Source organism: Electrophorus electricus, chromosome 3 (assembly GCF_013358815.1).
Source record: "Electrophorus electricus isolate fEleEle1 chromosome 3, fEleEle1.pri, whole genome shotgun sequence".
Taxonomy (NCBI): Eukaryota; Metazoa; Chordata; class Actinopteri; order Gymnotiformes; family Gymnotidae; genus Electrophorus; species Electrophorus electricus.
Window position 1 is genome coordinate 3,128,473 of NC_049537.1, and position 16,749 is coordinate 3,145,221.

A 16,749-nucleotide genomic window follows, 5' to 3' on the forward strand; every position below is an offset into this window, starting at 1 on the left:
GGGGAGGGAAGGAGGTTGACCCAAAAATCAACCCTAAAAAAAAAGAAACATCACCAGGAGCAAAACTGTATCCCCGCGGTTAGCTCCCCCAACCCTGTGCAAGTCTATAGCATGCTAGTGGGTGTTTGAAGGGGCAAATGGTGTCTTAATTGCGGTGGATGTAATTCTACACCACAGTGCTTTTAGCCAGCTGAGGATCTGGGTTTGTGTAGAGAGAGGTGGATAGAATGGCAAGATGGAGAAGTGCAGAATGAGCTTAGTGATACAAAATACACTAAAATCATAAAATGATCATAAAATCATCTTCCTAGTTTTGTAGATTTCATCAAATTATTTCCATTAGCGTACATTGGATGTATTTTTCTGTATTAACATATACATATGTCAAAAATATTAGATGAGCACAAATGCTACACTCACTGTCATTTCCTCTAGCTTTTCTAAACCATTTAAAAATATATAAATATAAGATTGTTTACATCAATTATTCAGAGTAAAAAACTGTAAATTATAATTGAATCATGCTAGTAAATCCACTGTCACTCTTTGGTTTAATAAGAGCAGATGACGAGGGATAAGAGAAGTTATTGGTCCACCTTGGTGTGTCTGTAGGTCATAGGTCACAGGTCAGAGGGCTTCTCATGGAACATTACATGCAATTTTGTAATTGCTGTGTACAGCACTGCCAGAGTTGTGTCTGTAGCAGAGCCATGTCTGTAGGAGAGCCATGTCTGTAGGAGAGCCGTATCTGTGGCAGAGCTGTGTCTGTAGCAGAGCTGTGTCTGTAGCAGAGTCGTGTCTGTAGCAGAGGTGTGTCCGTGGCTAAACAGTGTCTGTAGCAGAGCCGTGTCTATGGTAGAGGTGTGTCTGTAGCAGAGCTGTGCCTGTAGCAGAGGTGTGTCCGTGGCTAAGCTGTGTCTGTAGCAGAGCCGTGTCTCTAGCAGAGCTGTGTCTGTGGCAGAGATGTGTCTGTAGAAGAGCTGCGTCTGTAGCAGAGGTGTGTCTGTGGCTAAGCTGTGTCTGTGGCAGAGGTGTGTCTGTGGCTAAGCTGTGTCTGTGGCAGAGGTGTGTCTGTGGCCGAGCCGTGTCTTCTGCCAGGGTCTTATCATTGCTCGCTGCCCCTGTAATTGCAGCACAGTTATTTGAAATATCTTTGGAATCTTTTATTTAAAATTGCTGAGGTGCTTTGTCATTTGTATTGTATTTGACAGTGGCTGCAGTAGCAATACTGATGCTGCATTTCCTCATGGTGTGGTCCTTCGCTTTAGATGTAATATGTGAATGTTGTAAGTGGAACAGGACAGTGAAGGTATAAGGGTTCAGAGAGCGTGTGCATCGTGAGTCTTGTCTGTGTTACACAGTTGCAGTGCTGAGGTTTCCTTAAAATCCATGTTCAGAAAAACTGAGCAGATGGCTCGGTCTTAGTCTTGATCTTGGTCTTGGTCTTAGTCTTTCCTCTGAGCAGGACTTTTAGGTTAGAGGAGCACTCTTGGTGAATATCGTGTACAAAAACAGAGGCATACCAGAGGATATAGAGTAAAGGTGGAAATATAGTACATATTAGATAGTGAGTACACAGTGGATATAAAGTACACAGTGGAAATAGAGTCATAGTCCCCTCAGACCCATACTCACAAAGACATCCTCACTATACTCACAAAGACATCCTCACTATACTCACAAAGGCATCCTCACTATACTCACAAAGATATCCTCAGTATACTCACAGACATCCTCACTATACTCACAAAGACATCCTCACTATACTCACAAAGGCATCCTCACTATACTCACAAAGACATCCTCACTATACTCACAAAGACATCCTCACTGTACCGAGGCATTTTACTATTAACTGTCTAAGAGGAGGAGCTGTTCTGTTTCTGTGCAAAAGTGCAATTACTTTGGACACACATACGCACACACACACACACACACACACACACACACGTAGATGGCAGGTCTGTTGACCTACGTATTACATATTACAATATCTTAATAATAATTTAAAACTTAAACAGAACTCTTGTATTAACCTCAGTAACTAAACATATCACAGCAGATCTGTGTGTGGAGCATTTTCTTCTGGGGTACTGAAATGCAGACTGTGTAGTTGGGGCAAGAGGACATATGATGTCAACAACGAACTGGTATTCTCTGCTGTCCTTTGGAGTGAGGCCAGTTTTGGAGCCGGGGGTAAATGCCTGGTTGGTAGCAGATCTTGGGACCTAGAGGAGCTCCTTTGTGTTCCTGTGCTGGCTGCTTTGTCCTGGCTGTCGGCTGGAGACGGGTGAATAGACTAGTTCCCACACGGCTTGAGAATGGCACGCAGCTAGGTGATGGACGGCTGGGCTGCGCTGGGCTGTGCTGGGCTGCGCTGGGCTGCGCTGCTATCATGGCAGGCCTGATTAGGCAGCTGACACAGCCCTTTATGCTTCTACAAAGACGTTTAGCATTTGGGAGAGAAACTCAGGACTGCAGTGTTCAAAGAGTTCAGCTTCTCTTCCACTGAGAACACTAGTGTATTACACATAATGGCTGTATGCTCCCAACGCAGAGCTGGACCACTAATTTAGAGTTGAGAAAACAGTTTTAAAAATAGTTGATTTCTTATGTGATTAATTGGAGAGGTGCTGTTTTAAGGTTTCACGTTGTTATGGGAATCGGGTGAGCTGAGGGTGACGTTGCTGTGTTGATGGGCAGAGGAGCTTACCAGTCTGTGTTTAAGTCTGCCGTCCTAAGGAGAATCTGATGGCGCTACCGCTACCCCCGGCGTCTGGTGCTGTCTGTCCACACACAGCAGTGGGAGGACGGGTCTGGACAGCATCTGACGCTCTGTCATCACCTCGGTAGACGTCAGGCTCAGGGACTACATGAAATGCGTCAAGCGGGTTATATATATAGGATTCTTTTTATTACGGTTACAAATATTGTTGTGATGCTGCCATTGTTGACATCAGCAGAAAGCCTGACAGCAGCTGCTGCTCTGCTCTAACCGGAAGATGTCGTCCACCGTCTGACGTGTTTGCACTGGTCTAAACAGACCTGTCTGATTTAATAGTCTGATGTAATTGTGTGAGTCTGTTGCAGTCTCATCTGTGTTTGTCCCCGTCGACACTAGGCTATTATGAAGTGTTCTGTCAGCGACTGATAAAGGCTTTGCATGCCCAGTGACCTTTTGCTTACCAGGTTGTTTTGGGAAATTAAAGGTGTGTGTGAGATGGGAATCAGGTAATTACAATATATGCTCCATGACCCTTCCAACACACACACACACACACTCATTAGCAGGCTCCACTCCTGCCAGTGTGCACCAGGGTAATTATAAATATCCCCTTCCTCATTGCTCCTGAAGACGTAATAGTTGTGGGGATCCAATAGTAGAGTATACTGACGTGCGAGGGGAGGTTGGGCGATGAAGCAGAAAAGAGCAGGAAAAAGGGGAGACGCTCGAGTGGAGAGAAAGAAAAACAAAACAAGTGATAAAGAGAAGAGTGGAACAGCTTTTTCTCCACCTTGGTTTATCTGAGAGGAACAGTCCTGTCAGAGAGAGAGGCAGAGAGAGACAGAGAGAGCGTAACAACCCTGTTGGCTCTGCAATAAAAGCAGATCAGGATCCTGAGATGAGCTGGAAAGCAAACACTCCCAAGCCTATGAAAAATTCACGCTGGAAGGCCACTCGGCATCATTGACTTGGACTTGATTGGCTAGTCGGTAGAAGCCCAACCCATCTCAGTTTCCACCACCATGAGGAAGCCGTAAGTTGTCGGGTTCCTAGCAACGAGTCTTTGACAGAAGGAGTCGTATGCAGCTACAGAGCATCTACCTCTGCTCACAACATTCACTGTCACGTTACGCTTTACGCATTTGTCAGTGTTCTTAGTCATTTTTCACTGTTTTGATATTATCAATATTTTGAATATCCTGCTTAAAGATTTCTGTAGACGCCACTGGCTATATTAATAAAACATCCATGACTGAGGTCTTCAACTCTTGTATGTTGTACGTGCTCTCTTCGGCTGTTGGATTATAAACCACAGGCTTGGTTTTTTGCCGTCGACACCCACGGCTGCCATTCGGGATGGAAGGAATTTGTGATTGTGTATAGAGGTGAAGGCGGAGATGGGCCATAGCTGGGTCTTGGCCCTTTTGTGTTCAGGAAGTGAAGGAATTATTCACTTCAGCTGCTTGAGAACATCGGGCCATTTCAGAATAGAGCCATTACCGTGTTATGTAATATGGACTGGGGTTTTTACATATATACGGCGCTTTCGGATTAATAGATGATGACATATTTGCCTCCGGCTGCATCTCATCAGAGCTTTATTGATTGTTCAGAAATGATTTTACCGGATTTAAATGATTTTGGTGCAATTATTTAGCCTAGAAAGGTTCTGATACTCACGGGTATATCAGAAATCAGAATCAGAATGACTGTCAGAAACCTAAATAAGGGTGCACAGACTAGTCAGAAAAAAGAGTGTACAGTTAGACCTTTAGTTTTGCTGTGGAAATGCCAGACAGACACCTCTGGCTGTGAGGAATGTCTGTAGGATGTTTGAGCTGGACTGTTGTGAACTGAACATGGCTTTTCTCACTAACTTTGCACTTTGCACACTAGGGCTAGTGGTGATGGCCAGCCTGACTCATGGATACCGCGATAATAAGAAGAAAGTGCACTAGGTCAGCTCCTGTAGAACTACTAACTGGGACAATGATCAACCTCAGGAGTATAGAGCTCACACACACGCACACACACACACACACGCACACACACACACACGCGCACACACACACACACACACACACACATACGCACACACACACACGCGCACACACACACACACACACACACACACACATACGCACACACGTACGCACAAACACACACGCACACACCCACACACACACAAACACACACACACTTGGGAATGGATTAAATGATGACAGTTTCTCTGTTACTGTAAATGTGTGTGCTTGTGAAGAGAGTGATTTTGATGTTTAACACTAGACATTCTTTCAAATAATGGTGTTTTATATCATATATTAATACTACATGACAATAGTCAGTTAAGAGTCAATAAAAAATGTTAATCCACTTTAAGTGCAGTATTGTCTTTGCTCAACACGTTGTGTAGGTTTCGCCTTGTTTTTTGTCATAGACAGATTGCTTGGCTCAGTAAGAAATCACATATTCAGAAATAAAAGCATCTTTTTTTCCTCCAAACTACACTTTTAGAAGTGAAAGAAGTGAAAAAGCTCCCGGTAGGCTGAACGGCGGCCTTATCTCAGTAATGCCCAAAGTACTGTTCCACTTTAGTCAGATGAACTGGTTTTCTCCTACAAACGTGTCTAACATCAGTGTGAATATACAGTCATTCTACACACAGAGACTAGTAGTTTGACTCAAAGGTAGTTTGACAAGCCAAGGAGGAGGAGGAACAGGAGAGACTGAAAGAGAAAGAGGAACAGAAAGAGGGAGAGGAATGGTGATCTTTTCTCTGAGTTGGGTCACTAATGTCCCTAAGAGTTTAAAATGTGTTTGTGAGTTATGTGTGTCATTAGAACTGTGCACAGGAAGTGCGCACAATTTATTAAGAGCACTTAAGGAAACAAGAGTCACTTCAGCTGATAGCGGAGGATCCCATGTCACACCGCTGACCCAACCAAGGGCTCTCCTGCTGCTCCTTTCTCCTTTCTTCGGAGGTGAAAAGGCGTAGTGTGAAAATTGTTATGAACCCAATCTGTGAAAGGTCCTTTTTGTTAAATGCCTGCATAGGAAATTAGAACATTTCCTCTTTGGTGTGTGGGCAAGTGTAGAAAATTTTCCCACTTCGCTGGCCGTGCTAGCAGACCATATATGATGGATGTTTAAGAGTAATGCCACTCGAAGGGAGAGCGTGTCATCTGCAAAACCTGCAGACACGTCCAGCAGGACATCTGTCTGTGGACATCCTACTGGAATTTCACTGTTATGAAAAGTGTTACATTCTGTATTTTTCATTGTGAGTCCAACATTTCAAAGTGCTTTACATGGAAAAAAAAAAAAAGCAAAACTTTATGTGATGCCAAGGTACATTGATGAAATGACATCACCACAAATTACAGATCCAATTAAAGGTCCAAAAAAATAAAATACATAAGCCAGGATAAGCCACTCAGTTTTTAATCTGTATTTACATACTCCCACACCTTTTCTAGATGTTCCCTGGACTACTATTCCAGAGTTTAGGAGCAAGAAAATAAAAAAGTTGTTTCTAATGACATTCAGTGTTGACTTGGTGTGCCACGTTAGATTTAGATTCCAGGAAGCATGCTCTGGATCAATCACTGTTAGGCTACATTTACAGCCACTGCTCCCAGCCACTGTTCTGTGGCCAGTACAGCTTTTCCTACACTTTCTAGGAATAAAAGTTGCAGTTTGGTAAAGGGGAGCAGATGTTGCATTTGCATTACGTTTAGACAGTTGGCGGATGTGCTTATCCAGAGTGTTTTACAAGAACATGTAAAAATGAGAAGGCAGGATGTTGGAACAGTAGAAAATCTGAAATCATTCAGCTTTTCTATGTACTGGGACAGAGGTAACTAAAAGTGCTATAGTTCAGTAAATATAGTAGATGCTTCAGTAAATGCTCTATAGTTCAGCTGCACCGTGTCTCACTGGCATCAAGCAAAGAGCTTCCTTTCAAGTCAAGAGATAAAAAAGTGCTTTAAACCTTTTATAAGTGCTTCTGCCTTGTCAGAACAAGCGTTTTTGGCCTCGGCCAACCTGCAGAGGGTGCGGAAGCAGTAAAGTGGAGAGTCGGTGTATGATGATCTGTCTTCACTGAGCCTTTGTCTGTACCTGCACGTAGGAAACCGTGTAGGCAGCTGAATGATGACTCACTCATGTCGCCGTGGCAATTTTGGCACAGGCAGCAGCGAATGAGCAAAGTGGAAAGAGAGGGAGAAGAATGGGTTTGGTGTTGGCCAGAGTGCGTAGTTCAGAGTGCACAGACACTGGGTTAATCTGTGTGTGAGCTCACAGGTCTGCGTTAAGCCTATTAGTGCCAACTGAAATATCCATGACTGATGCTTCCTCAGAAGATGAATCATGCAATGAGTAGGATTTCTGGCAATGCAAAATATGATTATGTGATTTCTTTCTCTCTCGCTCTCTCTCTCTCTCTCTCTCTCTCTCTCTGTTCTACATATTATATATATTTTAGTGATTCATGTGGTGGAATTCTGTATGTCTTTTAAACATGTTCAGGTTGTAGTATGTGTTTGTTAAGGAATATGAAATGACCCAGTCAACCACTCTGTGGCTTCCAGGTTTTATATATGTTGTGTGTCACATAAGCACATTTACCTAGAAAGTGAGTGTCTGAGAATTATTTTCTAGCATGAAGTATCATTGACCTTGGGATTCCCTACACACACACACATACACACACACACACACACACACACACACACACACACACACACACACACACACACACACACACACACGCACACACACTTGATATGTTTTTTTTAACTTTGAAATTTATGGTCAATATAGAAGAATACTTGAGTGCTAATATGTCAGTTAGTGACTGTGTTTAGTACAGATAGGAAGTCTTTTTATTTGACAACAACCTGATCTTAACGCCACCTGCCCAGGCACAACTAGCCAGGATGAGTTCCACTCACCAGTGAAGGGCACTTTGGCACAAGCCCTTGTTGAGTCCGCACTGTAGGCTACAATGACTCTGCACTTTCGGCGGCAGCCATTTTCCACAGAGAGGCAGGCTATTAGCTCTCCTCTGTGGCTCTTTAGGCAGTGAAATGAAGTGCCCTAACCCCATTTAAATTCTACCCTGGGTTTTCCTCACCTGTCTTTCAGCGATCATCAACCCCAAAGTACCCAAAGAGACCAAGAGCTTCAGCTTTGACTACTCCTACTGGTCCCACACCTCAGTGAGTAAAAGCAAGAGATCAAAGCACACTCTCACACCCCCATAAATACCTTGTGGTCCTTCAGCCGGTCCCAGTGCTTAACTTCAAGCAGCTATATTTTGTCTGATGCGCCGGTGAACTCATTTAACATTTGTTCTCTGTTTCTGTGCACGTACCAGTGTCGTGGTTTGTGCTGACTGATCTGTACCCGTCCTGTTCGTACGCTTACAGCCAGAGGATATCAACTACGCGTCTCAGAGGCAGGTGTACAGGGACATCGGGGACGAGATGCTGCTTCATGCCTTTGAAGGCTACAACGTCTGCATCTTTGCGTACGGACAGACTGGTGCTGGAAAATCATACACCATGATGGGCAAACAGGAAACGGACCAGCAAGGAATCATTCCACAGGTAAAGTCAACAGACACACACACACACACACAGACAGAAATCTAGGTGTAATCTTGCATAGTGCATTACACAGGGCAGGAGCTACTAGTATTGTTGCCCAGTGTAGTGCACTAAAGAACAAATAGGAGGCCCTTTTGGATTCAGCATCTGCCGCCAATAAAAAGGTCAAGTGGCAAATGACATCACAAGGATTAGGCCCTGTAGCTAAACAGAAAGCAGAGTGGCACACACACACACACACACACACAGGACGTATTGTCTCAGCACCAACAAACAACTGAGTGTTTACAGGCATATCCAGCCAGTATGATGAACAGTGCACTGCTGAATGATACAGTCCCATGTGTTGGCCGCAGATCGCGATAGGCCCAGTCCCTGATGAAGCTCTGTCTGTTGCCTTTCTGAAAGCCCTGCACACACAGACGGCATAAACAATGTGACACCAAACAGAGCTAAAGGAAAGGCAAACAGCAGGCTGAAGCACGTCCATAAAACATCCCCTTGACAGACTGACGGGGACGTACGAACATGCCAAACGAGTCTGTGCCTCAACTATTAACTGCTTTCTGTCTCTCTGCCTTTTTGTCTTTCTGCTTCTGTCTCTCCCTCTCTCCTTCATCTCTCTCTCATCTACAGCTGTGTGAAGACCTCTTCACCAAGATTAATCACAGTAATACTGACAACAGCATGTCCTACTCTGTAGAGGTAAAGGCAGACGTCGAGCGTCTCTCTAATCTTCATGTTTCCGGTGGCGTGTTCCCATATGTCGTTTATGTCTGCTCCCGTAAGCAAATCACGTTTCATTAACGAGGAAACCCAGTTGTAAAATTGATAAATCATGCTGATAAAAAGATACAGAGTTGAATTTTGCCATTTTCTTTCTGCTGATCATGACTGCTAACTCACAGGGATGCTGTTCGTTGTTTCAGGTGAGCTATATGGAGATTTACTGTGAGCGCGTGCGTGACCTCCTGAACCCCAAGAACAAAGGGAACCTGCGTGTGCGAGAGCACCCTTTACTGGGCCCATATGTGGAGGACCTGTCCAAACTGGCAGTCATGTCATACAACGACATTCAAGACCTCATGGACTCGGGAAATAAGGCCAGGTTATTGTTCTAATTCTGTTCAATTCTATTCTAGAAAATGTTTTGCCCGGTTTATAGCACGATACCCTAAAAAGTCTATAAGTATTCTTCAGTCATGAATACCCCCATGTCAGGCCGATTGTAATGTTGAAAGCGAAGGTACCGCGTTTAGATAACACACCTCACTCAGTTCAAGCCAACGCGTTGTTCCCCAGCTGTGACTCGTGTATGTGGTCCCTCACGAACAGCGAGGACCGAGTGAGCAATGCAAGTGTGTTTACGTTGCCTGCAAACACCACAGCACCATGGCAACTAACAAACGGATTAATTAAATGAGACGTTGTAAGGAGGCATTGTTCACATTCAGTCTGGGAAACATTCTTACTGTGACTGTTAATTACAGAGTGCTGAGAGATTACTGGGACACACACACACACTGAATGTCTGTCAGCAGCATGCAGTGTGTGTGGAGTGTATGACGACGCTACACACAGCTTCCAGTTTCTCATTAGCATCAGTTATTAAACCTTAGATGTTCTTTATTTGTTTAATTCATACAAATTAGCTTAAAATGAATAAATCTTGTAAAAGCAACATTTCTAAAGTGCCTTGTGTTGGTGACATTCAGTATTATTTCTGAATGTTCTTGCCACGAGGCAGGGTGCATAGAATGGAAGTTTCCGTCTGGACAACATACGCGACTTTTCGCATTCAGAGTTTTGGTGAGTGTTACACGCCTTCACTCTCCATCACTGAGGCAACTTGCACAGTTTTCGCTGCTAATTAGTGCCTCCGATTTCCTCACCCAAACAGATGCGCCGGACCTGTTATCACGCTATCTCTACTTCCACCACCCAATTAGCCTATTGTGCAGCACGTCTGTGGCAGGAGATGCTCAATAGAGGTTAATTGAGCACAGTGCATAATTAGACTGCCTCTAATTTCTGTTCACTTTGCTGATGCATTTGTTAAAATTGAGCTTGAATTGATGACTTTTCTTTTATGCAGTGAATTCTGTGCCCAACCTAATTACTGCAAAGACAGAGGTCTCATGGAGTAAGGTTTGAGCTATCAGCAATGGGGCAAAATGTGTGGAGATAGATTGATGAGTCTGTTGTGTGTGAGAAAGACAGTTTTCTGTTTGTTGCTCATTAGGGAGTTCCTTTTCTGTGTCTGAGATAGTCACCCTGAGAGCCGTATGAAGCAAACTAACCTGATGGCTAAGTGGCACTAAAACAATGATCATAAAACAGCTGGTGCAAGAGTTAATGGTGCCATAACTCCAGTAATCATCTTTAATGTGCAGCAAAGACTTGCTAAAATCAGAGATAGCAGAAGACACCAGACACTTAGAAACATAAACTACCTTTGCACAGGCAAGTTAAAGCAGTTCTGAAGCAGTTCTGAAGCAGTTCTGGAGCAGTTCTGGAGCGGTTATGTGTGGGTACAAATTTCAGCATGAAGTTCCCTGGATCCGCCGACCGAAAGCCCTCGCCATAGCGTTCCCTCGGGCTGAGAGATGTGCGTTTCAGCCTCCTTCTTATCTCCACCCTTCCCCTGTAGGACGGTGGCTGCCACCAACATGAACGAAACAAGCAGTCGCTCCCACGCCGTCTTCAACATCATCTTCACCCAGAGACGCCACGACTCAGAGACGGATAACGTTTCCGAAAAGGTACAGCGCCATAGATCATTCCAGAGCCTGTCAGTCACGCGGAGCTGCTCGGGACAGGGGGAGGCAGGGGTGGGAGGGCACTGAGGGGGTCAGGCTGAGGCCCAGTGGCCAGTCGCGAAGATTGTGTGTGTGAGTGACAGGTGCAGTCTCCTATCAGTGTCCAGTGCTCGTTATTAACTCTCTCTGCCTCTTTCTGTTTGTCTCTCTGTCTCTCCCTCCCTCTCTGTGTTTCTCTTTCTCCCTCTGTCTCTCTCTCGCTCTCTTTCCATCTCTTTCTCTCTATTCTTTTTGCTCTATCTCTCTTTCTTCTTGTCTCTATCTTTTGCTTGCTCTTCCTCACACAGGTCAGCAAAATCAGTCTAGTTGACCTGGCTGGGAGTGAGAGAGCAGACTCCACAGGAGCTAAAGGCACGCGGCTCAAGGTGACAATCTTTATCGTTTAAACCCCACCCCACCCCACCCCACCCCACCCCACCCCCTCGCTCTGCTCTCCTTTTTATCCTCCCTGCATCTCCTACCACAAATACATCCAATTTCTCCAGCTTTCTCCCTTCTCCTCCACCCACCCATATTATTTTATATTGTTCCTGTTCCGAACACACAGTGATCGAGCCCACTGATCAACACTGACCGGCCTCTCATTACCTGCTGCTGGTGCTCTGGAACTGGGCTGGGATCGTGTGATCCATTAACTGGTCTAGAACTGGGCTGGGATCATGTGATCCATCACCCGTTCTAGAACTGTGCTGGGATCGTGTGATCCATCACCCGTTCCAGAACTGGGCTGGGATCATGTGATCCATCAATTGGTCTAGAACTGGGCTGGGATCATGTGATCCATCACCCGTTCTAGAACTGGGCTGGGAGCGTGTGTTCCATCACCCGTTTTGCACCAGTTCTTCTCTTTCACATCTTCTCGCTTCGCTGGCGTGTGCTGAGAGTCTCTGGGTCAGGACAGCAGGCGTTGAGGAGAGAGGGAGATGGGGATGGATGCTGGAAGTTGCTGCTCTCCTCCACTTCTCCTCCACCTTCAGTGGTCCAAGCCAGTTTAGACCATGTTCAGAATGTTCTTTTCTTCGGTGTTTCTCAGAGTCACTCTGTTTCACTTGTAGGAAGGAGCAAACATCAACAAATCCCTTACCACGCTGGGCAAAGTCATTTCTGCTCTGGCTGAGGTGGTACGTATTGGATTTTTTTTTTGCACTGCACGTACCAACTGTCATTTCCAGACAGGTGCCTTTAGCAACGTGGTGATTCTAATAAACATTTTCAATTTTTTCGTTTGCTGTAGGATTCTGGGTCAAATAAGGTAAGTTCGCTTTCTCTGTATGACCAGAAGAAGGTCTTTTGCTCGGACAGAGGCAACTGCTGATTGACATGCTGATTGTCCTGAAAACACAGAACAAGAAGAAAAAGAAGGTGGAAAGTTTCATCCCTTACAGAGATTCTGTGCTGACCTGGTTGCTGAGAGAAAATCTGGGTAGGTGTCTTTTTTTAAAAAAAAAAAAAGCCTCGTCCAGTCTCCTTCCTGTAGAGCAACCGGAGATGTTCAGACGGGTGACGAGCTCATCGAGTGACCATCCCCAGTTTCACTTTGGTTTAGTGGACTTGTTGTGGGTTTATTTGAAAAAGTTTCTCAAATAACCTCTTGACCTTCCTCCCCGCTCCAGGTGGAAACTCGCGCACGGCCATGGTGGCGGCTCTCAGTCCCGCTGACATCAACTACGACGAGACCCTCAGCACCCTCAGGTGCCTCGTCTGCCTCGCCTAGCTTGTGTTTCCCTCATTTCTCATTTACGTGTCCTGTCTCAAATCTCTCTACTTCCCTCTCCCTCTCCTATATTATCTAGATGTGTCTGTAAACCATAATGGCTTTCATCTTGCGCAATTTATTCAGTTGTTACCATTCTTAATTATATATCTTATATTTATTTAATTCTCATTGTTTCATAACATGATCGAAATTTTATTGGTGACCGTGAAGTCCATACTGAAGGTAAAAGGGAACAGTAGCTCCAGCTCTTAGCCCCATAGCGAGCCCCATGCTCCGCTGAGACCCCGGAGCTGACCTCTGACCTGCTGCTGTTACTGGACCAGGTACGCGGACAGAGCCAAGCAGATCCGCTGCAATGCCGTGATCAATGAGGATCCGAACAACCGGCTGGTGCGGGAACTCAAGGAGGAGGTGTCACGTCTGAAGGACCTCCTCTACGCGCAAGGCTTGGGTGACATCATCGAGAGTAAGACGTTCTCCTGCTGGTTGCTTTAACCCCGCCCTCTTTTTGACGTCCGCCTTCTACCGGCAGTTCATCTGTCCTGAATTGAAACATCAGTCATGTTTGCCTCTTTATGTGAGAGTTTGGAAAAATGAATTTGATTGACATTATGGTATGACCCAAAAAAGTGTGTTCAAAACATAGGTGTTAGATAAAAGCAATGCCCCACATACGTTCTCCCACCCACACACCCATACACACACACACACACACACACACACTCACACACACACATACACATACACACACCCATACACACACACACCCATACACACACACACACACACACACACACACACACACACACACACATACACACACACACCCATACACACACACACACACACACACACACACACTCACACACACACATATACATACACACACACACCCATACACCCATGCACACACACATACACCCATACACACACCCACATGCACACACACGCACACACTCACACACCCATACACACACGCACACACACACAATCTGCCGTCACCCTCTTTGGATCGATCCTTACTCACTCACTTCCTCACTCACTCACTTCTCAGTTCTTCTTTCTTCTCCTCCGCACTGCTCTCTTTCTCTCTGCTCTCTCTTCGTGCATTCTGCTCTTTCTCTTTGGCCTCATGGCGTTTTCCCCCTGCCATGTGCCTTCAGAGTTCAGTCCTTAAGGTTCGCCCCACTGCGAAGTACGTGGTCTTTCAGAAGAGGTCTTAGCGTCGACTGAAACTGACTGAAACTTTGTGTGGGCTTTGCGTTATTTAAATGAGCCTTACTCTCTCTCTTTTTCATCTCTCCCCCCCTCTCTCTCTCTTTTCATCTCTCCCTCTCTCTCCTTCTTTCTCTCCTTCTTTGACCTTCTTTGATCTCTGTTGTCCCTATTGCCCTTCTCTTTCCTAGCATATCGGGGCCCAGACGATGACAGCGTTGGTTTGAAATGTGTGTTTCCTTGCCTGTATCTCTCTCTCTCTCTCTCTCTCTCTCTCTCTCTCTCTCTCTCTCTCTCCCTCTCTCTCTCTCTCTCCCTCTCTCTCTCTCTCTCTCTCTCATGCTTTTGCAGCGTTTGTGGATGTGCCAGATCATTGCAGCACATGGGGCCTAGAGAACTCTTAAACCAGAGTCATGCTCATTCCTTTGCCATGTCAGCCACATGTTGGCTTGGTTAGCTTTAGTTAGCTTATGGAGGTGCATGTGTAAACTAGCAGCCAGGCTGCCACAGCCCAAAACCTGCCTTACAGTTGAGAGCAAATACTACCTGCTGCTGGTGATAAAATGCTTAATAGTCGATTGTAATGCAGATGCTTTGAGGATATCAGGTGCCATTTAACTGCAGCCACTGCAGGGGCCCATGGTAGCTCAGTGGTTAAGGTACTTGGCTTGTGACTGGAAGCTTGCTGGTTCAACCTGTGCCCCGGAGCAAGGCCCTTAACCCTCAATTGCTCAAGTTGTGCTCAGTCATAACTGTAAGTTTCTTTCGATAAAAGCGTCAGCTAAATGCCATAAAATGTAAAAAATGCAGCCTGTTTGCTGGTTTTAAAGCACAGGTACCTGTGCTCTCTGGTGCTGCAGGGCTGGGTTCCTTCTCTCTGTCTTTCTGTAATGGCTTGCTATGCTGATATGCAGGAGAAACATTGCAACAGAGTTTAACTGCTCTCACTCATTCATGCATCTCTCATTCGAGTCCTTTAATTACTCTTATAAATCTTTGAAAGTTATTGAATTTTAAAGCGGGTGGGGGGGGGGGGGATTTTTATTTGTCAAATTGTCTTTTGAGTGTGCAGTAACTCAAGATTTTAAAAATGAGCTGTTAATAGATCTGATCTGTCGGAGTTCTGGGAGGGGCTTACCACAGACGTTTGCTTGAGTGACAGTAAGCAGGCTGTTCCATGAAGCTTTCGCACTGGCTGTTTGGCTGTGGCTTGGTGCTCTGCCATATCCGGGATGAGACAGAATGAAGACGTGTGTAACTTCTGATGTAAATACTACACTATGCAGTCATGGACTGTTCAAGTTTTAATTACAATAATATAGTACTTTGTCAGTTTGAAGGAAAAAAAATGAAAATCAAGTCCTATTCATTCATTAACTTGACACATTCCTAGGGCAAACCGACATAGCACCACTGATAATATAATATATATCTATAATATTTAGAATATGGTTATTTGATATAGATCGGTGCATAGCACACTCTCAGATTTCACGCTTTGGCTGTGAGACTCAGTCAACCAGTCAAACCTCACAAAGCTCTGCCGTGATGCTGTAATAGCCGTTATAGTCGAGGGTATTACTTTGACTGTGTTTGTTTTGTTCCTGCGACCATAGCAAATAAAAGCTCCAGCCTTTTATTTCAGAAGACTGCAAAAGCCCCCCCCCCTCTCTCTCTCTCTCTCTCTCCCTCTCTCTCTCTCTTTCTCTCTCTCTCTCTCTCCCCCTCTCTCTCTCTCTCTTTCTCTCTCCCTCTCTCTCTCCCTCTCTCTCTCTCCCTCTCTCTCTCTCTCTCCCTTTCTCCCTCTCTCTCTCCCTCTCTCTCCCTCTCTCTCTCCCTCTCTCTCTCCCTCTCTTTCTTTCTCTCTCTCTCTCTCTCTCTCTCTCTCTCTCTCTCTCTCATAATGCAATCTCCACGCTCGCCTGTGCGATCGCTTCCTGTGATTAGTGACAGCTCTCTGTTGCCATAGCAGCAGCACAGCAAGAGTTGAGAGCAATTACTCTGCAGAAGGTCACTGAAACATTACCCTCTGTTTATTAGTCACTTATTTAACTAATTATATTTGTTATCGTTCAGATGGCAGCGTTAGATAGCATGGTGAAATTATTCGGTATGCTAATGTGGATTTACTGTTGTTAACAATCACTCGCGATATGACGATAAGACACCAGGGCCGATTGGGTAATGCTTCCGGAGGAAAGCGACTGTGAGCTGCATGAGGGCTGGATCACAGTTCCTAATGCGACCACTTCTACTCTCGTTTCGAATATGGATTTTGTTTCAAGAGTAATGGAGGGGGAGAAGTGGGGGGGGCGCTAGCTTTTAGCAACAGTATGAATCCTGCATCAGCCGGGGGCACAGACGCAGGAAATTGCTCACACCATAATCCTGCAGCATATGTGGATGTGTTTGCAGATCGCATGTACGCTAACAGTGCAGACTAGTGCTGGAGTGCAGGAAGAACCGCTCTGGCTGGCGGAGCCGAGGGACCTGGGCTGCTTTGTGCCGGTGCCTCTGGGCGTTTTCATCCCCCTCCTTCTGCAAGCTGCCGTGTGTTTGCTCTCTATCCGCGTCTCCTGTACCTTGACTCACATGTGCTGCCTTTTTTTGTTGTTTTTTTTCTCAGATGTGGTCAGATTTGTTTTAAGCTACATATCTTCCTCT

General features: G+C 45.3%; 1 protein-coding gene across 21 annotated transcripts in view; it reads left to right on the forward strand.

Moving 5' to 3' along the window:
- kif1aa (kinesin family member 1Aa) overlaps nt 1–16,749 on the forward strand; it is a 44,693-nt gene that overhangs the window by 3,418 nt on the left and 24,526 nt on the right. For 14 of the 21 annotated variants that reach the window (XM_035524064.1, XM_035524067.1, XM_035524072.1 and 11 more), the window contains exons 3-14: nt 7,871–7,944; nt 8,155–8,334; nt 8,971–9,039; nt 9,264–9,442; nt 10,985–11,096; nt 11,441–11,518; nt 12,209–12,274; nt 12,388–12,405; nt 12,498–12,576; nt 12,767–12,845; nt 13,194–13,336; nt 14,277–14,315. In XM_035524064.1, the coding sequence (XP_035379957.1) occupies nt 7,871–7,944; nt 8,155–8,334; nt 8,971–9,039; nt 9,264–9,442; nt 10,985–11,096; nt 11,441–11,518; nt 12,209–12,274; nt 12,388–12,405; nt 12,498–12,576; nt 12,767–12,845; nt 13,194–13,336; nt 14,277–14,315 (1,116 nt within the window). The remainder of the gene's footprint in view (nt 1–7,870; nt 7,945–8,154; nt 8,335–8,970; nt 9,040–9,263; nt 9,443–10,984; nt 11,097–11,440; nt 11,519–12,208; nt 12,275–12,387; nt 12,406–12,497; nt 12,577–12,766; nt 12,846–13,193; nt 13,337–14,276; nt 14,316–16,749) is intronic. The other 7 variants (XM_035524073.1, XM_035524076.1, XM_035524080.1 and 4 more) reach the window with 1 other exon arrangement.